Raw genomic sequence first — 22,683 nt, 5'->3', positions numbered from 1 at the left:
GGTCAGATCATGCTTCTGCCCCACTCTGAATCTTGCTGTGAGTTCCCATTTCACCCTGAGTAAAAGCCATAGTCCTTATGATGACTGACATGTGGTCTTTCTGCAGCCCCCCCATCCCCTCTCCAACCTTACCTCCTATGACTCTCCCCCTGGTTTCCCAACTTATTCCTTGAGCTACCAGGCATATTTCTGATTAGGGCCTGGCCCTGGCTGTTTCCCTCCCTGGCATACTCTTCTGCTTAGCGCATCCTCTCATCTCCTTCCAGGCTCTCCTCAAATCTCACCTTCCAGAGAGGCCACCATCGACCACCCTGGTCCGTGTACTGCGACCTGGCCTGGCCCCTCCATATACTCCCAGCCCATCTACTCTGCTTTTCCTCTTTCCCCCAAGTCTTGCTACCAACACAGCATATCATTTGTGTATGTCTTTGCTTTAGTCTCTTATACCAAATGTTCATCAAGGCACAGAGGAAAGGGGATGGGCAGATCTGAGTTCAAATCCCACCCTACTAGCATTTATTCCGTCTGATTTGTAGAAGTACCTCTCAGAGGCTCAGTTTCCTCATCTGCAAAATAGTAATAATGAATTCACTCAGCAGGTAATCGGGGGGGACCAGCACTGTGAAAGGCATTGGGGAAGAAGAGGTGAATAGGTGATTGTAAAGAGGATTAAATGCACATACACATATCATATAGCTGGTAGAAAATTTGGCATGTATTTGGTGTTCATTAAATACAATTCCCTTTTTGAAAAACTTGAATTATACATTTTATTAGTTATCTTCTCCTTTTAGTTCATACCATTTTCCTTTACTGCTAAGAAGAGCAAACTAGATTAGAACACACACACACACACACACACACACACACACACACGTCATTGAACCACAGTAGGATTTTTGGGAAAGGAGCCTGGAAGAGCTCCAGGAGAGTCCAGGAGTCTCCTTATATATGCAAATCATAGTGTACACATTTTATTTAAATAGAACTCTGTAGCTTTTATCAGATTCTCCAAAAGTGCCCTTGATCCATAAAAGTTTAAAACCACTCTAAAACCCCATGATTGGTCCACTATTCTGGGCTTCTCTAAACAAAGATTTGTAACGGAAACTCTGAAATGATGATTAATTCCAGAGTGGAAGGTGGCTTTTGTGTGGTATGGGTGCTGAGCCCCCAGCTTTCTGGGTGGTGAGAGGAAAGCCTGTGTATGTCAAGGACATTGCCTTTTGAATCCCTGGTGCCGCTGGAATTTAAAGGCTTGCTCCGACGCGGATGAAATCAGCCCTGACATGGCTGGGATGACAGTGTGAGAAGTGTAAGCACAGGTGTTATGAAAGCTTCATTAATCTGGGTTGAGTAGAGATCACAGAGGGCAGAGCCCCTCGGGCCTTCTGCATAATTCCATGTTCTGATTTGGGAAGCCCGAGAAAAGGACTGTCCCAAAGGGAGATAAATGCAAAAGCATTGCTGTTATTATTATCATTATTATTACTATCATTCTTATTTGTGTTATCAATGCGGAGCCTGCTGGCACTTAGCCCTGTGCATTGTTGTCAGCTCTGTAGCATTTCATCTCAGCTCCCATCATTGTCTCTTCATTTGCACGTATCTTTCCAGGAACACACTTTCTTTTCATTTTTTGCAACAGAAAAATTAGATGAGAGGAATGAGAGAAGTTTAAAAGACAAGAAAACAGTGCCAAGGAAGAATTTTGTCCTGCCTTAATGAAGCAAGCCGGTACCATTTTTACTGTGGTCTCTCCTCTGGAGGAAAATGGTGCAGAGGCAAAAGCAAGACCACGGAGTGGGTGAGAGAGGGTTTCCTGGGTGTGTGATATGCGGGGTTTCTTTCTGGAGTCCCTCACTGTGTGTTCCCTTTTGGTCGTTGGAAACCCTTGGGAAGAGAGCATGCCTCCCTGGGAGACCGGTGTGGTGCAGGGCATGGCTGTGCTGTGGCTTTCTGAAGGCTTTCTATTCTTCAAATGAATGACCGACGCAGTTCCCGTAATGACAATTATAGGCTCTTCCCCCCCAGCTTTACTGAGGTATCACTGACCAATAAAAATTGTATATATTTAAAATGCACAATGTGATGTTTTGATATATGTATACATTATGAAATGATTACTACAATCAAGCTAATTAACATACGCATCACTTCACATAGTTACTTTTTTTTTGGTGGTGAGAACACTTAAGATTTACTCTCTTAGCAGTTGAACTCATAAAAGCAGAGAGTCAAACATGGTTGCCAGGGATGTTGAGGGGGTCAGGGAAACGCGGAGGTGTTGGGCAGAGGGTACAAAGTTTCAGTTACGCGGGATGAATACATACTGGAGATCTAATGTGTAGCTTGGTGCCTATAGTTAATACTCCTGTATTGTATACTTGAAATTTGCTAAGAGACTAGCTGTTAAGTTTCTCACTGCAGGGTCCTTCTTATTTCAGCATATTGCCGCTGTCTGCAGGTATGGTCTTGGGTCAGTGGTCACGTCTCTACTCTCCTACTCTCCTCATTCTCGTCTATAAGGCTACTTAAAGATGGCTTGAAATGGTCTGCAATTGCAAAGTCATTGTACCATTGTCAGAGGGCTATTTGTTTTTTTTTTTTTTTTTTTTTTTTTTTTTTTTTTTAAAGATTTTATTTATTTATTTGAGAGAGAGAGAATGAGAGAGAGCACATGAGAGAGGGGAGGGTCAGAGGGAGAAGCAGACTCCCTGCCGAGCAGGGAGCCCGATGCGGGACTCGATCCAGGGACTCCAGGATCATGACCTGAGCCGAAGGCAGTCGCTTAATCAACTGAGCCACCCAGGCGCCCCAAGAGGGCTATTTGTTAATCAGACATGTAGAGTTAGCCTTCTGACTTACACGAAAATATCTACTTTTGAGAGACACCGTAGTGGGTAGGCTGATGACAGGCTTCAGTTTAAATCCAGTTCTGCCACTGACTAGCTGACCGCGGGCAAGTTAAGTTTCCCTGTGAAGGTTTCATGGGTTGTCATGCTTGCAAAGAGGGTGATACACACTACATACAATAAACAGTAGCTATTATTATTACTATACTACTACCATTACTATTACTAACTCACATTGGTAGCAAATATTTATTTTTGGGGAGAGGAGAGACTGGATATATCCTTTGGACACTACACAGGGTTAAGCCTGCCCTTTCGGTAACAGTGAAGGCTCTGTACGCACATGGCCTTTTAGAGCTATATTTTGACAACTGCTCAATTACCCAGATAGCTGAAAACTATGTCAGCCACGGTCCCGATGCATTATTGATGTTGGCCCTTTTCTTCCAGCTGCATCGCCTGGTCCTTGTCCGCAGAAAACAGGAAGGGTATTCTCTCTCTCGTGTCCCCTGGAGGCAGGCCAGAGTGGAATCCTGCTCCAAAATGTTACTTCCCTTCAAAGGTGAAAAGCATGAGTCACAGCTGGTCGTCCCCCTGGGTTATTTCCATGCTGCCACTCCTCCGCACCACTCCCCCCCTGCACCATTTCACGGGTGATTAAGGACAGGCAAGCGTGCTCCTCTGGGAGTGAGGACAGAGCCGGCGGTGCAAAGAGGGATTTTCCTTCGCTGAGCAAACACCGGGCGACGTCACCGAGCCTCTGGGGCGCTATCAGTTGCTGCGGTGAAAGCGCCTTCTGAGGGGATATCGATTTGGCGCGATGGTTAGCAGCAGCTGGGACAAATGGAGCCTCCTCGCCGCTGCGGGCTTCTGGTCACCTTGGCGGACCTGGCCAACGAGAAAAGCGTATCCCGAATGTTTGCAAATGCCAGGCGAGATGGGCTCAGCCAGGGGCACCAAATGACGTGGCGCCAGGCTGCTGCCAAGATGCCCAGCATAATGCGTTCACACGTACTTTCAGAGAGCAAACTCTGATAAGCACTCAAATTTAAGCACCTGCTTAATTGGTTTAAAAAAAGAGAGAGAAAGAGAAAGAAAAGTCCAATCACTACATTTTAAGAAGTGGTTTTTTTCTTTTTTCTTTTTTTCTTTTTTTGCCTTTAAATTTCTGCAGCCTTTTTTAGGAGTGTTTTTTTCCCCTTTCTTCTCCCCCCACCTCCTTTCCTTTATGTTTTAAGTGGTTTATGATGATGCATTTATTAGTTGTGGCTTCCGGGGCTAGATAGTCACTGTGGGAGGTAGGCGATCGCTGAAATTTTAATCAAATTTATAATCAAATTGAATGATATACGTCTCCCTGCCAATATTCTGACATATGCACATTTTCATTTTGATGAGAATGTTGTTTCTAAGAGCCATAGTTATCAAATAAAGCTCCTGAGGTGACCAGTAGTAAACGACCAGCCCTCTGTCAATAAACCCTTAACCAAGTTTGATTTTGCTGTGGGAGTTGGAGGGATTTTGAAAAGGTCATGCATGCATTAAAATTTCCTCTCTGGCCAGCTGGTTCTAGAACAGAGAGATGGATAAATCCTGCAGTAAATGAATAGGAAATGTGGTCCCAAGTCCCAGGCAATAGTAATATCTTCAAGAATTGCTTGGAATGGTTTCTGATAGATTGGGTCATGTATAGAATAGCAGTATATGGGGAATTATTACTGTGATCATTAAAATTGGAACCTCCACGGCAAAAGAGACTGATTTCTGCCCAGGATGGAGAGGGTACTCCTGCTATGTTGTGTGGATGGGTGAGGGGTGGGGACTGATTTTCACAAATGCTCTTTGTGCCTGAGTGGGCATGGGAAGTAGGAAATGGAATCTTTGTTACCTAGAGACTGATGGAGAAGGCTGTGTTTGGTTTGCCCATAGTGAAAGCAGAATGGCTGCTAACAGGATCTTAACTGACACGTTTGGAGCTATATTCAAGGACTCAGCACTCTTTCTTTTTGATGCTTTGGTTAAAATTTTCAAGTGCTTCTGAAATCCCATTGAGGAGAATTATTTTCATTTCTTCACTTACGTTTAGCTCAGGCAGCGGTGAAGCCACAGAACTATATCTGTGGGAGTCCACCCCGTTCTGTGGTGGTACCCATGGCCCACAGGGCTTTTAGAGCCTCTGGCTAAGATTTGCTTTGCACGCTAATTGCTTTTCAATTGTGCCCGTAAGTTTCCATTCCTCTCCGTAAATCAGGTCCCACTCCCTGCTTATAGGAGTCTGTTTATATCTCAGAAGTAGAAATATAAGCATATGCCAACTTCTGATGAGTCTGTCAGTCTGTGTGTATGAAGGATTATGGGCCAGATCAGGGTGCCTTCAGGGTCTTTTTTATTAGCATGAATCTGTCAAAAGTGTATGGGTGGAAGGCATTCACGGAGATACTATTCTTTTATTCTCCTGGGTCTTAAAAATCCTTTCACTTCTGAGAATCAGAGGGAATAGAATGGGCCATTTAGGTGTCCTGGAGGGCAATTTTGAAAATGTTGTCAGGAGTATTTTCCCTAATTTCCCTTGTTGACCTTAATCACACAAAAAGTAACATTTCACTTATCTGGAGGTCTAGCTGCCAGATAACTGAAAGTTAACCCTTTATGCACCAAACCTGGCCAGCGCCTTACTGCCTTTCCCCAAACAACCCCCAAATTAACTTCTCATCTAGTTGAAGAGTTATTTATTCCGATGTCTCAGGTTTGCTCTTTGAATATAGTTCCTATGGCAGGAATCATTTTGGACCATAAATGAAATACATTTCATAGTCCTTCTCTGAGAAGCCCAGTTGGTCTTGGGCCCGTTGGTCTGTTATGCCCTCAGGGACAGTGGTGGACAGGACACTTGTGATCTCTGCCCTCTGGGACACTAGTCTAGTGAGTCCTGTAGTAACACTACCAACAGGGAAATTAGTTCATCATCACTGATTGGATTAGTTCAGTATTGTCACTGTGGGTTTTGGATGCTGGAACTCATGGGTCTAAGAGTCTCTCCTCAGTTCAGGTCACTTTTTTTTTTTTTAAATAAAGATTATTTATTTGAGAGAGAGAGAAGGAGAGAGAAAGAGAGAGAGTGTGTGTGGAGAGAGGGGCAGAGGGAGAGGGAGAATCCTCAAGCAGACTCCTTGCTGAGCGCAGAGGCTGAGGTAGGGCTAGATCCTAGGACCCTGAGATCATGACCTGAGCCAAAATCTACAGGAGGCCTCTTAACTGACAGCCCCACCCAGTGCCCCAGGTCACTTTTTGAGATCATTTAGCATCTCTGATTAAGCCAGGGGGGGCGTTCTTACTCCTTTCCAGCCATTCTTCACAGAGCAACCAGAGTGACCCTTTACAAACACATCTCTTGGAATCCTTAAGTGATTTCTCCTTGTACTTCAGATGAAAGCCGCCCTTAGGACTCTACTAAGGCCCTACCTGGCTCCTCCTCCCATTCACCCCGGGCCACTCTGCCCTTTGCCACATCACACCAGCCACAACCCAACTGCCTTCAAGCTCCTTCCTGCCTCAGAATCTTTGCATATGCTGTTCCCTCTTGTCAGAAATGTTTTCCTCCTTTCTGTTAGCTGGATGACTTCTTTATCTCCTTCAGGTCTTGGCTCCGATGTCGCCATTCTGGACCACCTAGGTGGATTAAAGATGGCCCTAAAATCTGTGTTACTTTCTTCCTTCACCTCCCCCCTAGCCTTGGGAGGTAATGTTTATCTCTCCTGACCTTGAATCAGAGCTAGCACCGTGATTGCTTTAACCAACCAAACGCAGTGGAAGTGATGCTCTTCAGTTCTGGCCCAGCCTTTGAGAGGAATGGCAGCTTCCTCCCTCTTGGAATGCTTGCTCTTCCAAGCCAAGGCCCCACGTGTGTGTGAAACCATATCGGTATGGCCCCAGGTGCCATCTGATTGCAAGTGCATGAGAGACCCCAAACAAGACCAGTGGAAGAACTGCCTGGTCAACCCCCCAAAATCATGAGAGGCAAAAAGTGGTTGCTGTTGTTCTGAACCACTACATTTTAGAGGGTGGTTTGTTATATAGCGGAGTTGGCTAATGCCAACTTATTTATAAATAGGCCCCACCCCTATTGTTTTCTGCACGGGGCTCTGTTTATTGTCTTTTTAGCACTTCTCATGATTTATGATGATGTATTTATTATCTGTTTCCCTAATTAGACTGACATTCCATGGGGCAGGCACTAGGTTTTTTACTGACCGCTGCATACCTACTATCACAGAGTGCCTAGCCCATAGTAAGCACTCAGCAAAGTTTGTTGCATGAATGAATGGATTTTAAAAGTCCTAGCATTTGTTTATGAAATTGTGTCTGTGTCACCACCCCCATCCCCTGCCCTGCTACAGAGACAAGAATCTGCAAATCTTTTTCTCTCGTGGCAATTCAAAAGCAATTTTTGAAAAAAAAACAAAAAACAAAAACTTTTTATCATTCTTTATAAATTATACTTGTTAAGTCACAATTCCACTTTGCATCTACTACACACCTGCTCAACAGATTTTAACGATTCCCTACCGACAAGAGCATAAAAGGACTGAGCTTTTGTATGGTGGCCCCGGCTCCCCTCAATCGGCATGTCCAGCCTTTGCCTGCTGTCCCTTCCCGGGTCCCCTACACGAGGCACACTGATTCCTTGCCATCACCTGTGCCACCACATGCATTTTCACTTTCCTGGAGTTTCTCTTCTCTAGTTTTTTCTTCGGGAATCCTTTGCCAATGGCCTATGCTTTTAGTGGGCATTCCTTCTTCTTACCTGTGAACAATCCATTAAACCACATCCTCGGATGGGAGTAGGAGCCATTCTCAAGATTCGGGAAGGAGGCTCAGGAATAATGGAGCACTGGGACATGCCTTCTGGTCTCAGCTCTGCCACTGGGCCTTCTGCACTGGGCCTTATTGAACCTGGTTGGGCTGCTTGTTCCTCTCAATATAATTAGCATCTTGGTTAAAAGGATTGCTGAGGTCCCTTTTAGCACCAGGGTTTTCCACATTCAAATTTGCTTTACAGCCATAGGAAGAACAACCCGCTGATTTATGTGCATTTGGGCCAGAATTTGGCTGACTGTAGCATCAGCAGTTTTCCATGAACGAAATTTTCAATTTCATTAGTACAGCCACGTTAATTCTGCTGGATTGGCCCCATGTTCTGAGAGGCAGAGTGGCCACGAGGGCCAGGAGTCAGAAAGCCGCATACTGTCATGCTACCTGGCCACTAGCTGGAGGGTAGACCAGCGGAAGGAAGCCAACAGACCTCTTGGACCTCATTCACTTCATTTCTAAACTGGGGATAAAAATAATGTATTTAGCTCACTTCGGGATCGCTTTGAGGAACTCACTTGTATAATAATGGCAATGCTTTGGTAGGCCATTACCAAACTGTTACTGAAACAAAATTATTGGGGTATCTATTTATCAAGATAAAAAGTCTCCTTACATTTGCCTCAGGTGCCCTGCCCACTCCAAGGTCCTGTACCATTTCCAGTTTCCTTGCCTTCATGTCCTATTGGATGGATGAGATGGGGGAGGAACTCTGCTATGTTACGAGAGCTTTCAGTGTTTAAGGCACGGGCCATACATTTTTTTTTTAAACTACTTACAAAATCCTCTATGGGAGTTCTGTTAGTCAGGATTTTTATGGTTGTCAGTGACAGAAATCTGATTCAAGTTGTTTAAGTGAAAAGAACATGGGGGGAGGGGACATTTATTTGGTTCATATAACTTAAAAAGTCCATGGATAGCTCTGGCTTCAGGCATTGCAGGATCAAGGGGCTCCAAAGATCCTTTAACATTTGTTTCTTTCTGTCTTTAGCTATTCTCTCTGCTTTTCTCTGTGTTGGTGTCATTTTTCTGGTATACTCTCTCTACATGGTAAAAGGATAATCCCAGGGCCAAGATAACCTCAAGCTTTATAATGTTGTCTCAAAGGAAAGACAAATGGACCCTCTCTCTTTCCCAGTGGGCATATCAAATCTCTCATAAGGAACCACTATTAGATCTGCTTTAGTTACATGTCACCCTTTGGTCACTTTGTTCAGAGATACAGGGTGGATGGCTCTGATTGACCAACTGAAGTTATGTTTATTAGAGTCACATCTAGCCAGTGGTCAGACTCCAGATTTCCCTGTAGCTTTTTGGGGGGCCCATGAAAAGTTTGGTTATCCTAGGCCAGGCTGTGGGTTTCAAAGGTATGTGAGAACTGAAAAGATCTGGAGGTCACTGAGCCCAACTCAGCCCATGGCCAGAGAAGAAAAGTATCTTATCTTAGGTCCCATGTGATTCAGTGCTATGCTTAGTCCTCTACTTGCCTGTGCCACCTCCACTGGAAGCATTACATGAGTTTGTCACAGCAACTGAAGGATCCCGCCGGAGGGAGGGGTGGAAACTGGGTCACATGCAGGTTCAATGAGACCACACCTGAGCTGGGACTCTATCCTGTTTCTTCTCCTATCTGCTCTCCCTAGCCCTCTTGGCCAAACTCTGGATAGTTGAGATGGTGGCTGCTCAGAGCCCCATTTCAGATGGGCCAGAGAATGGGAGTCCTCTGGGCTTAGCGGTTCACTCCTCTTCCTGTACTTTCTTTTTTCCAGTAGAGGTGGTTCCTAAGACAGAGTCTGTCCCAAATTATAAAACCAAAATGAGAAAGTGTCAAAGGGAGAGAAGACAGTGTGACTGTCACCAGAGAGGCCCCTTGCCGGAAAGGGAAGCCGATGGGAGAGAAGAGCCTCTGTTGACAGTGTGTTATGGGGCTGGCTCATATCTGGTGTGAACGGGAAGGAGGAGCTGTGGTGCCTGGTGGTGCTACTTGCCATATCCTAAATGCTTCTCCAGAATTTCCCCCTCAACAGACTCTCTGGATGATGCCACTGCCAAGTCATGAAAAATGTAACAAGGGCGCTGGTTTGCTTTGTGAAGGTCAAAGCAAACAGTCCTAATCTCGAAGCTGGAAGATAGGTGTTCATGGAAGAAAATGGTGTGCTTTTTCTGATTTTGTCTCTTTCCTTTGTGCAACTCTTCCTTCTTCGTAGGCGGAGGAGCTTGTTTGTATTTGATAGTTGGATTCTTTTTATGGCGCCCTGGTTATCATTTGCCCCATGGTTGTTGCATATGCCCATGGCAGGTTCCTGGAGAGCTGACTTCAGTGTCTGCTACATATTCAGGGCAGTGGGTACCCTCGACATGTGACCATGCCTTCCTCCACCTAGCATCACCCCCCACCCCCACCCACCCCGTTCCCCATCATCTGGAGAGAGCCTGAGTTTCTTCCATGACCACAAAGTCTGGCTGACCCTTTCAGTGTTTTCTCCTGATCGTCTTAGTCATGCACTTACAGTCAAGCCATCTAAAACTGTTTGTGCGCAGCTGTACCCTCCACACCTTCTCGTGCTTCTGTGTTTCTTTTCATGCAGTGTGCTCTTTCTGGAATTACCTGCCTTCATTCATCCCTCATGTAAGCAACTTCAACTCATCCATTTTCAAGATCCAGTTTGAATGTCACCTCTGCTTTCCTAATCTCCCTCCCCCCAGTATCAGTGACCCTTCATCTGTGTTTCTACAGCCCCACCCTCTCTGTTATATACCCTTTTACTTATCTTTTTATGTGTCTGCAGGGAGGTGGTATAACAGAGGGAAAAGAACAGGAGCTTTGCACTCTGATCTGGGTTTAAAACCTGGCTCTCCCACTTATTAAGTGTCTGTCTTTGCAAAAGTGATCTGACCTTTGGGAGCCTCTTCTGTCTTTACTTGTAAATGGGCATGATGAACTCTTCTGAAGTGTTTTGTTGAGGATGAAATGAAACAACCTGTGAGATGCTTAGCATGGTACTTGGCATATGGTAGTGTTCAGTAACTGGTAAGGCTAATGATTGTAGTTATTATGATTATTATTGGGTCGTGAAATCTTAGAAATGAAAGGGACCTGAGGGGTCATTCTTATGTCTACAAAGCCTGATGCCTACTCCCTTGTCTGATAGTCATCCAGCTTCTCCTTGAACTCTGTCACAGACAGGGAGTTCACTTTCTCTCTGATCTTATGATACTTAATGCTGATTATGCAGAGGTTTGCTAGTACTTAGACTAAGTTACTCTATGTTTATTTGGGGAACTGTTTTAAATTGGCAGTTATATTTATGTATATATGTGTATGTATATGTATGTGTATATGCATTATATATTTATGTATGTATGCATGTCTATATATATATTTAGTGATATTTCACCATATAAGATTTCCTAAAAAGTCTTATTGAAAAAGCTGGATAAGGAAGTCACAATGGAAATTAACCTCCCAAGCGAAGTTGTGAGTGGCTTTGCATTTTCTTAGATCTTTTGTTTCTCAGTGGGTTTGCATCTGTTTATTGCTTGTCTCTGAGTGGACTGCCCATGGAAATTGTGGCTCATAATTTTGCTGCAACTGTCAAGCATATCCTGTCTGTGATAGAGAAAAAGAATAAAATCTGAGTGACATAATAACATGGTGCATCTAATAGTAGTAATACTTTATTGGCAGAGAGAAGACAGATTTTTTCCTAGTGTGGTTTAGAAACAACCCTGGATTAGGAGCAAGAAATCCTAAGATAGTTTTAGGTACTTTGGGCTCAGTTTTCTCATCTGAGAAGTGGGAGTATTCGTCACACAGAGATGGGATGTAGAGAAGGCAGAGGTGAACTCTGTCCCTGTTGAACTAAGAACTTCCCCCCTTCCCCATTCAACCAGAGCAGCTCTTTCTTTAATTTTTCAACATGAGGTATGCATTGGAGTCCTTTATAAAATGCTATTCTAAATAAAATATTCTGTTGCTTAAAAAATTTGTAAACTTCTAAACCAGATTATCTTTAAGGTCCCTCCAGCCCCAAAAACTATATGTCTCTATAATAAAGAAAAGTGATACGTCCTTACTAACTTTCTGATGCATGTTCAGTTTTAAAAAATGAAACAAAATTACTTTTTAGAAACTTTTTAAAATAGTATTTTTTGCCTTCCCTCTCTGATTGGCTTAATTGCAGTGAAAGGCTGATCCTTTTCTTTTTCTCCCAAAATTTGCTTTTCTCTGGCTTAATCCAAATCCCACTCATAATGACGAAAAGGTGATAGGTATGGTGGAAGGCAGGAAGACAAATACGCTTTATTATTCCCTTGCATCCTTTCATCCCAGGCCAGTCCTTGGAGAAACCATACCATAATTAAAATATGTTTTCAGCAACAGGCATCTATCTCCCTTTTCAGCAATTCCTTTCCCCCGTTCTCTCCAGATGACCTTGTAGAATCATAAAGGTGGAACTAAGATGTAAAAAAATCTTTATACCGAAATTCTTTACTTTAACCATGTGGAAAATGGGACCCTGTGAGGGGGACAGATTTGTACTGGATAGGGTAATGAGCCATAACTCAAATGCTGGTCTTTTCCAGGTCAGTTCATTTTCTGGTAGGTCTGGATAACCTCCTGTGCTTCAGCTCTTATTGTAAAATAGGGACAATAAGAATAGTATTTGCCTCTTAGAGTTGTTGCTAGTATTATGTGAGCATAGAACCTTGGAGCAGTGTTTGGACTATAGATAGTTTTGGATACCTGTTTGCTGTTACTCTCATTACTACACTTCCATATTCTGACAGCAGGCTGCCCAAGGTGCACAGAGATGGTAATCTCATTTGGGGACCATGTTGCCTCCCATCTTGCATCCCCAAAACAAGTTATTAAAATAATGTCCTTTTTTTTTTTTTTTTTTAAAACATCCAGTTTTAGCAGGTTACTGCTCCCTGCTGGGTGACATTGGGTAGGTAATTGGTTCTTTTCAGATAAATGAATTTCATGTTAACATGTTGGCTGCTTAATGCTATCTTTGTCTGGTAGTAATGTGTTAACTCAGTGATAATGTGTGTGCTTCCAGAAAATCAAGGACTGACTTTAATGAGGTGCCTTCAGATTGTGTGGTAGGTGAGTGTGTAAGTCCTTTTCAATCAGATAGGTCAGTCATCTTACCTTGAGGAAGGTACCTTCTTCCACTGGAATGAATGGGGCTAGTCATGCCATCCCCATCACTCTCACCTCTAATTTCTGGAAAGTAAATGTCAACTACCAAATGGGTGAGGATTTAGGATCTAGACACTATATCATTGTATTCCTTTATAAGGTCATATGAATGTAACTTTACAGGAACAATGAAGAAAAACTAGCTCTTATCTTTACCTCTATCTTACTTTTGAGAAGCAGGCATGTAACTGATGGCTAGCCAAAGGATGCTGGGAGTGTGACTGAAAGAATCTGCCAGGGAGGGAAATATGGTTATGGGGCAAGCTGCACCCAGAATCTCAGGAGCCCTGAGTCCCAGCTTTGAAATGGCCCTGGGAGGTGGTAGTGGCTTCATCTAGATGGGACTTTGACCACCAGTTCTGTGATGTCAGGGCTGCAATCAACTTGAGCCAGGATCTTCTCTTTTTCTGTCTTTAGTCTCTCTCTTAATCCCCCCTCCATCTTCCCTCCCCAACTCCATACCTTATCCCATTCTTCCAGAGCACAGTGCTTTATTGACATTGTGAATGACCTAGGGGGACACAGTGAGTTGCCACTTTGTGGAGCTGAAACTCTTTGCCAGTCTCAACGCCTGCCCAACCATCACGCCCTGCAGGGACCTCTTGAGGAATATGTGGCATTAATGGGTGGAAACTCCTACCTCCTCACCGTTGGTTTATATTTTCCTTCCCCGGCACCAATCCCCCCACCCCCCGACCATGGCGGGGTGGGTGGGGAGGGAGGGAGAAATGAAAACTCTCATTAGCAAGAACATATCAGGACTTTCTAAGTGATGTGTGATGACTTTAATCCCTACCAATTGCTTTACTATTTCAAAATGGAACCGGCTCTCTGGCGGGCGTGTAGGTGAGCCGCACCTGAGAGCTCCCAGCACGAACTCCGCGGAAGCTCGCCTCGCCGTTCGGCCCACAGCCTCCCGGGGGCCGTAGCCCTCGGTTCCCTGGGACTGCGCGCGGGGCGCCTCCGGCCGCGTTTTGTGCGCGCCGGGCCGCTGCGTGGCGCGCGGGACTCCGGGTCCGAGGCCCGAGCCCGGCGAGCGTGTGCCCCGCGGACGGCGCTGCCCAGTGCGCCCCTCCCTCCGCGCCCGCGGGTGTCAGACCAGACGCCAGCCCCCGCGCGCTGACAGACGACTTTTCTCAGTTGTCAGTTTTCTCGCTTGTCAGCAGAGCTGCTGGTAAGTGAAAGAAAACAGAGACAGGGCGCGAACGCGGCGAGGCAGGGGAGAGAAGGGGTGGGACAGGAGGGAAGCCGCTGGGCGCCCGGGGCTGGGGGGGAGCGCGGGGAGTGGGGTGCTTGGCCTCCGGGTCGGACCACCCCGCCCGCACCAGCTCCCCCTTGGCGCTTCCCCTCCCCGCTCGGTCTCCCCTTCTCCCCCAAATCCTTCAGCTGCTACACTGATCGCTTCTGTGGCTTTGTTTAAAAAAAAAAAAAAAAAAAAAAATCCGAATAGGTCCGAGGTGCTTTCTCCTGGAGCAGAAGCACAATCCCTGTTCTGGGTATTAGCTCGGGACTATGGCTGGTTCCCGCAGCTGCCTCCGGGAGGCACCTGGGCCGGGAATCGCCCGCGCTGCGAGCCCGCAGTAAGTCCGGGTTTGTGGGCGCAGAAAGGAGGAGCGCACGCAGAAAGTGACAGGCAAAGGCGCGCGGCGTCCGGCTGGGGCTCGAGGGCCGGACCGGCGAGGAGGCGGGGAGGGACAGCCCAAACTCTCACAGCCTCACTCCCAGTGATAACCTGCAGCTATGGAGTCGCCAACCAAGGAGATTGAAGAATTTGAGAGCAACTCTCTGAAATACCTGCAACCCGAACAGATCGAGAAAATCTGGCTTCGGCTCCGAGGGCTGTAAGTACATCTATTTACTTCCCCTGCCCCGTTTCTCTCTGCAATCGGTATCTTAAGTATCCCGTTACAGCCATGAGTGCTCACCCCCTTCCTGCAGGCCCCTTTAAATACAGCCCTAGACGTTCCACAACTGCTTCTCTGTTAATTACAGTCACTGCTACCTTTTTTTTTCAACCGAGACTTGTTTTTTTGAGTGTTTTAGAATGCCTTGCTATTTCCAAAGCATACTTTCTTTGGGGGAAGAGGAGATGTCCTTAGATTTCAGTTGTAGTAGCTCAATATCCATGGAGATGTTTCTGGTCCTTTTTGCCCAAGGAGAAAAGTCTGGAGACTCAGGCTAGAGACTATTAATCAAAGGAAGATACTCTCCGCAAAATGCTTGCAAACATCTTGGCAGGTGGTCCAAGAACTCACCAACAGTTCAAATTCAGCATTCATTCTGGCTGCTAAATTTTCCTCTCCCTCGCCCCTCCTAGTTCAACTTCTGATATTTTCTTAGGATTCTTTCTATCGGGAAATAATTACTAGAAGGAAGGGCTGTTTTTGGGGAAAGTGGGGGTCAGAACAAATATTGGAGTTTCCTAGCAATATTGGAATAGTGAAATAGCGTGTTTGCTTTCAGGACAGTGGCCAGAATTCTAGCTGGACTGATGGACAGAGATCTCTGAATTTCATTCACTTCATTGAGTTCTGTCTGGTTTGGGGTGCTGAGGAGAGGTGACCTGAAAATACACAGTATTTTTTGTGAAAATATTTCATAAACAATGAACAGCTGGTCACCCCAGTCAGGAAGCTCTAGTGTTAGCTGTACATTTACAGCTTGCTCCTCTGTTGACCAGGCAGATCCCCAAGACACCTTTCATTACTACTAGATATTCATTTCATTAGACATTGGCATCAAATATCTAATGCAGTTAAAAAAGAAAAAAACAACAGTTTTTCTCCAAGTATATCCTGCAGACATTCTGTTCCTAATGGACAGTGATGGGAATACAAGCTCCTTGGCAGTTTGTTTTGCTGTAGTTATTGTGTTTGAGAGCACACGTGCGCACACACACATAGACACACGACCCAAAACAAAATAAAAAAGACACTGAAATAAGTTAGCTTCATCTTAGAGGACAGCACATCCTGACTGGGATATTCCAAGTTTCTAAAGGGAAGCCATAGGTAGTATATGTTTCTTTAAGGGATCCCCGTTGAAAGTGCAATTTATAAAAGCCCTTCCATCAATCATCCAAGTGAGCTTCATTGTCACTGATCCACGTGGGAAACCCTGCCAAATGATATGATTTTTGAGTTGTCGGGCTGCTGCAGACAGAGGCGGTAAACTTACTTGGAGATCTTGTCTTTTTGGTTGGCAGGTGGTCCTGACCATTGAGAGGCATGCAAGGTAGCACCTCTTTCAGAGCAGTGCTTACAGTAAGCGCCTGTCATACGTATGAACATTACCTGTGATCATATTGAGGTGCACACAGAAAGTTGTGTCTGCAAAGTCTGGGTCCGAGGTATGCAATGTCAAAGTGCTGTCAGGCGGGTCCCCTTGCTGTCTCGGCTGGAGGGACTCCTCTGCACACACTCAGGAGCTGCTTCTCTCTGGCTGCTTTACAATTACAACCGACTCCATGGAGCTACTCGGGCTAGAGAGGAGTGTTTGGGTAAATCAGCCAGGCTGAGCATGTGTGTGAAAAAGCATTTAGTGCTTATAACACACTGTCTTGTAGCTTTCTGCTTCCTATCTTTTAGGGCTTCTCTCCCCAAGGTGTTGGGGTGTGATATAACCACATTTTCGTTCTCTCGTCTCTTGCATCTACTCAGCATCCGGTGACTTTGAACATAAAAGGTGTGGGTTGGTTCTTCTCCAAGTGTGTGTTTTTGAATTCCTCTCTTTACCCTTCCTACTGAAATACCCTGCCTAACAGCAATCCAAGGAGATCTGTTGCTCCACTTTCTATTTTGAAAAGGACATGTTACTGTCGTTACTATGACATATATATATATATATATATATATATATATATATATATATATATATATTTACTACTGTTAATGGTTCTTACTGCCACTTAAAAAAGCCCAAAACAGTAGTAAAGACTCTGGAAACCAAAGGCAAGCTTATTTATACCACTTGGAATAACACTCTTGCAGTTCACAAAATAGAAACCCATAGGAGGTGGAAGGGTATGTTTCTGTTTGTCCACACAACAGACTGTCAGTAAGAGAGAGGAAGCAGCCCTTTCAACATTTTAGAAAGACCCAATAGCCACAGTTGGATTTCCACTATTACCATGACTCCCCTATAGAAAGGGCTTTGTAGGCAACCACAGATAGTCAAGAATTTGGTTCAGTTTGTTTGAGAGCCATCTAAGTTGAGGACTTGATCATCTCATACCTGGACTATTCAATGGCATCAGTCTTCTTGTCAGTATCTTCTCTATTCAGTCTACTGTTGAATTTTTCATCTCCCCTGTTAGAATGTAAGTTCCTGGAGGATGGACACCTTGTGTGTCTTACTGATGTACCCCCAGGGCATAGAGCAGGATCTGGTACATAGTAAGTGTTCAATCAGGAGGTGATGATGGAAACATAAAAAACCACATATTGAACTTTTTAATAGCCAAATGAAGATAAATATATATTGGGGTCAGCTTATAGGCCACATGACCTATCAACACAGTATTCCGTGAAGTAGATGGGAGTCAGCTTTTGTTAACATTGTTACCCAGGTTGGGCACAGAAATCTAAACTGAAGTAGGAACAGGGTAAAATGTGGGAAAGCCATAACCCAGGGCTGGATCCCACTCTTCGGTTTACCTAGGTTCTCTTTTTCCCTCCCCATATCCTCTCCTCTTTTGTGCACTGGCCAGGAGGGGTCTTTACCAGCAGGAAGAGGATTGTTGTTGCTGTTCTTATCTGCCAAGAATCTACAGCGTAGGAGAATATAGGGGATGATCCTGTATGTGTTACAACCTCCACCCATCCCCCTTCCATGCTTTGTTTCCTTTTTTTTTTTTTTTTAAAGATTTTATTTATTAGAGAGAGAGAGAAAGAGAGCATGAGTGGGGGGGGCAGAGGGAGAAGGAGAAGCAGACTCCCTGCTGAACAGTGAGCCCAATGGGATCCCCTGGGATCATGACCTGAGCCCAAAGCAGAGGCTTAACCAGCTGAGCCACCCAGGCACCCCCATGCTTTGTTTCTTTTCTCTTGCACATCTCACCACCTGAATGCTATGTATTTTATTTACTTATTATGTAAATGTATTTTGCGTAGGTATTTATTTTATTTACTTATTATGTACCTTATTTACTTATTATGTTTATTATCTGTCTCCTCCAGCTAAAGTATAAACTTCATGAGGACATAGTTTTTTCGTCTGTTTTGATCACTGGTGTATCCCCAGCACCTATAAGACTATCTGGTATATAGTGAATTATCAATACGTATTTGAAACCTAGAGCTCATTGACATATTTCCCTGGGAAAAAATTGGGAAAAACTCTTAATGTAGCCTTGTAACAACATCAAGATGCTAATAACACACTGACTATCAGAAATGTGAATTTTAAACACTGTCTACCCCTGTTGAGATTGCAAAACCCGGCAAGCCTTGGTGTTTACTATAATTATGACTCTTATCTCCCTTGAGCGAGGTCCTGAACACCAGTGCATAGAGGCCGACTGTGATTCGAGGCTTGCGGTGTTCCTCAGCCTCCCTCTGCAGCCCTGCCACCCTCTCATACCCACATTCACATTCCTCTAAGCCGGGAGGAAACAAATACTGCACACCTGAGCTTTTTAATGATCTCTGTCAAAGGGATGCTGTCCGATTACGTTTCTGGGAGGAGCCTCTTTTTTTTTGTTTCACCCGTTTACGTTTCAGTAGACCTCGGTTGTCGCCCAGTGCTGTCGTCATACCTCTTTCTTTATAGAGTGGGTGGAATTTGTAAGAGCCCCTCCCAATGGCTGTTTTGTCAGGGAATCTTCCAATCAGGAAAAATACGACAAGGGCAGCACTTTATTCCTCTGGTGATGTAGGGGAACCTCAGGGCTGCATAGGTTTGAGTCATGACTTGTACCTTGGGTCCTGACCAAGAGTTTTCGTATTGCCAGCATGGTTTTTGTTTGTTTGTTTTTTAAATTGGGAGCAAGCCAACAGGTTTCAGTTACTCCTCACCATTTATTGTCACAGTTGTAATTAAGCGTATCATGTATTTATTTTGCCCAACTATGAAGTGGTCAGTATAATAAATTTTATGCTTATATAATGCTATGAAGATGATTTTTTTTTGCATTATCTAAAACAATATTATGATATAAAGGGAGGTAAATGGCTATTTAGGTAACAGACTGGGACTACTGTTTTCATCTATTCGGTGAGCTTTCCCACTCCCTAATGTGGTAACAGACCCTGCCTCCCTCCACCCCCTACCCCTGCCTTAGGGATGAGTTCAAGGTCCACTAAGACTGGCCAGTCTTAGAATTTCACCCTAGTGGCAACAGTGGTAGGTCTCAGGTGTGGCAGGGACACCAAGCAGGAGCCGTAGAGTCCTTCATTGAGATTGCTCTCTTGGCCACTGGGGAGAGCTGCTTTCCCTTCTTCTGGGTTTTCCTGGTGCCTGCCACTGGTTCTACTTCCTACTTCGTGGAGAAGACCTTTCTGTGATAGGAGACAGGAGAACCAACACTCAGAGAAAAGCAGAGGGGAGAACATGGAGTAGAAATCCCGGGTCTGCTCCCAGAAGCCCCAGTTCCTGCACTTGTTTCTCTGATTCTGGGCTCGCCCAGCTATAGGACCAGTCGGCCTGTTTCTGCTTAGGTTGCTTTGATTTTGGTTTGTCTCCAAGAGTCTTCACTAATACCCCTCTGAAGCACAGAGAACTTAAGTGACTCTTCCAAAGATGTGGGGGAAGGCCATAGGCAAAGAAGCCTGCATCTTTGCCTTCGTATTTCTTATTTAATTAAGCCCTCTTAGGCTGTATTTTCTCTGTACTCATCTGAAATTTTTAATAGTGCCATCAGTGTTCAGGCAACATTCGTTTACTCAATTAACATTTACTGAGTGTCCATTATATGCCAGGCACTTTGATAAGCTCTGGGTGTGCAAAAATAGACAAGATGCCTGCCCTTCAGCCCTTGCCAAGCTAGCAGGAGGGACTGAAAGGAAAAGCCGGAAGTGCTGACTAGAGTTACAGAGGGACGCACAGGGAGCTGCTCCACCTGGGATGGCCGGAGAAGGTGTTGCAGACCAGCAGCGAGCTGCAGATTTATTCTAGCAGAGTCCATTAAGAGTCACAAGGAAGAAAGTTGCATGGATTCTTTTCATTCATATCAGCCTTCTGCAAAGATGCAAAGAAGTCTTTGCAAAGATTCGAGAAAACAAGGAATCCTCTAGTCAGCCCAGAGTAAACCAGCCCAGAATTCTGAGCTCATTTTATGGAAAATTGGAAAAGCTGCTTCTGCTTACTAGGGATATAGTCTGAGTCCTGGCGCCCTTCTCTATGCTTATCTCTCACTGATAATTCCCAAAAGGGGAGGGTGTGGTTGGGTCGTTTGCTGTCATCTAGCGTTGAGTTATCTGAGAAATCTCTCAGATCACCTCAAAAGCAGTTGTTCCTCAAATTGGTCCCTGGTCCCGCAGGGACCTCACAGGGTTACCTTTCCCTATGAATCAATTCCCAAGAACCTTAGTTACTTTCCTGGAAAGGTAGCTATGTGATATCCTCTTGCAGCTTATTGAGTACAATATTGAGGGATAAATAAAAGCTAATGAATGGAGGTAACAGAGTTGTGCAGAGGTACAGAGGTATGGGAGACATTAGCACGTCGAGGAGGAGTGAGAGATAATGTTGGAAAGGAAGGCATGGGCCAGGTAGTGATACATGGAATTTTAAAAAATTTGCTTTTTGTTTTACTCAAAACTATACATGCTTATAATTTAAGGAGGCAAGTATTTGAACACATTTTACTACATTACACGTACACAAAAGTGTGTTCCACTCTCCACTCATCTTGCAGAGCATCTTTTTTATTTTGATACATGTAATTTTAAGGAGGTTACATTTTATCCCTTGCCTTAAAAAGAATTGTTCAAATACTTTAAACTGGAAAGGAAAAATTGAGACTTGAATTTTAGGATGGGCTATTCTGGAAGAAATGTGGAGGGCAGACTGGTGATGGAATTTGAGGTCTGGAGACCGGTTGGAGAGGATTCTTGAATTTAGGGTAGTGCCACTTAGTTTTGGAGCAGAGAGAGAGAGAGAAGGAGAAGTTGTTGTCCAAGTTTGTTTTGGCTTGGATGTCTTAGTGAGTCTGTTGCCATTTGCCTTGTTAGGGGCCATGGAGAGAAGAGCAGGCTTGGATAAAGCAGGATGATAAACTTGGGTTTAGACATGTTGAAATGGAGTAGCCTCTGGAAGATCCACGTAGCTGTTGGTGATAGCAGTCTGGAACTGTGGAGAGAACTTTGGCCTGGAGCAGGGGGTCTGGAGAGTCATGGTTCTGAGGTAAAGCCTTGCGAACAGATGACCTAGGGAAGAGGGGCTTCCTGTGACTCTCACTAATAGCGCAATGCCAAAAGAATAATCTAAAAAAATGATTTATTTCCTCCAGATTACATATTTTAGTGTATTAATAGGTCCTTCCACTGTCTCATTTAATTGGCAATGTCAAGTGGCTCAGCATCTTTTTGTTGGACTCCTATTATATACCAGATACTAGAAGCTTTGGAAGAGATATAGAAATATCAGGAGTAAAGCCCTGCTCTCAGGAAATTGAGAGTCTAGTTAAGGAGACAAGATAATTCTTTATACATGTGAAAAATTAAAAAACAACAATAAAAGTATGCACAATAATTAATTGCTAAATGATATTTATTGATATTGACAGTGTCCTAGGGTTCAGAGAAGGAAGACATTCATGTATGAGGAATTGTTTCTGTCTTTCTTTTCCTGATAAAGATCAAGTAAGTCTCACCTGAATACTTTCTTAATGTGTATTAAAGGAAAGGAAGAGGTGAATAGAAAAAGGGTAAATAGGTTCTTACACTTAGAATGAAATTTTCTGTACTTGAATACTAATGCAGTATATTAGTACATGATTGTTTGCTTAACATAATTTAGTTGTGCTGACTTATTAGCTAATTACAACTCAGTATTTATCAGTTAAGTGTTTATTATTTTGACCAAGCTTTACAGCCTCTGTTGGCTGGGAAGCAGCCCTAAGCACAGAGATTTCTGCATTTCTAGCTCAATTTTCTATCTTAATTTTCTTTGGCTCACAGAAGACGGCTTGGTTCCAGCTTTTCCATGTGGGGGAAAGTGCTCACCTGACCTAACTCATGGCTTTTCAATAAAAGACTAAGAAAAATAATTGTTGAACATGAGGCCCATAAAGGAGTCTGTAACGGCTTTGAGAATGGCCATCATAGTTTCTTATCGGTAGTAAAAAATGAATTCTACAACAAATGAAATACTCAATTTCTGGAAAAAGTGTACTGAGTCCATGTAAAGCTTTGGTATTCTTCAGACTTACTGGAGTGTACTCTTCTGACAGCTCTTCTTAAACAAAATAAACGAGGTTTCATGAGTGTAAGAAAAACCTAGATGTTTCTAGGTTGTGAAATAATGAAAAGCTTAAGAGAATAATTCAATCAAGAAGACATAATTTATGATTGTAAAGTAATGAATTTTATTTAGTATTTGAATGAATACACATACATCTATATGCAGGAAAGTCATCCTTCACTCATTCACTAAGCAAACATTTCCCTGGCACTTACCATGCACCAGGCGCTAGGGAGTGGGAAGCAAGATAAAGGCTCCCTCCCTTAGGCAACACTCAGTCTACTGGTAGAAGCAGATATTAAACATGTAATTCCACAAGTAATTATTTACAGTGATGAGTGCCACAAA

At 44.1% G+C, this 22,683-nt stretch overlaps 1 protein-coding gene across 5 annotated transcripts in view; it reads left to right on the top strand.

The window, feature by feature from the left end:
• PDE1C (phosphodiesterase 1C) overlaps positions 1 to 22,683 on the top strand; it is a 506,198-nt gene that overhangs the window by 189,523 nt on the left and 293,992 nt on the right. The window contains exons 1-2 of one of the 5 annotated variants that reach the window (XM_036098667.2): positions 14,043 to 14,107; positions 14,672 to 14,774. The exons of the other annotated variants lie outside the window; for them this stretch is intronic. Of the exons in view, the coding sequence (XP_035954560.2) occupies positions 14,674 to 14,774 (101 nt within the window). The 5' untranslated portion in view covers positions 14,043 to 14,107; positions 14,672 to 14,673. Of the gene's footprint in view, positions 1 to 14,042; positions 14,108 to 14,671; positions 14,775 to 22,683 lie in introns of those variants that run through there. 5 annotated transcript variants of the gene reach the window in all.

The sequence above is a fragment of the Halichoerus grypus genome, chromosome 12 (assembly GCF_964656455.1).
Source record: "Halichoerus grypus chromosome 12, mHalGry1.hap1.1, whole genome shotgun sequence".
NCBI lineage: Eukaryota > Metazoa > Chordata > Mammalia > Carnivora > Phocidae > Halichoerus > Halichoerus grypus.
Note: the sequence above shows the minus strand (reverse complement) of the source record. Positions and strands in the feature narration are given on the sequence as shown.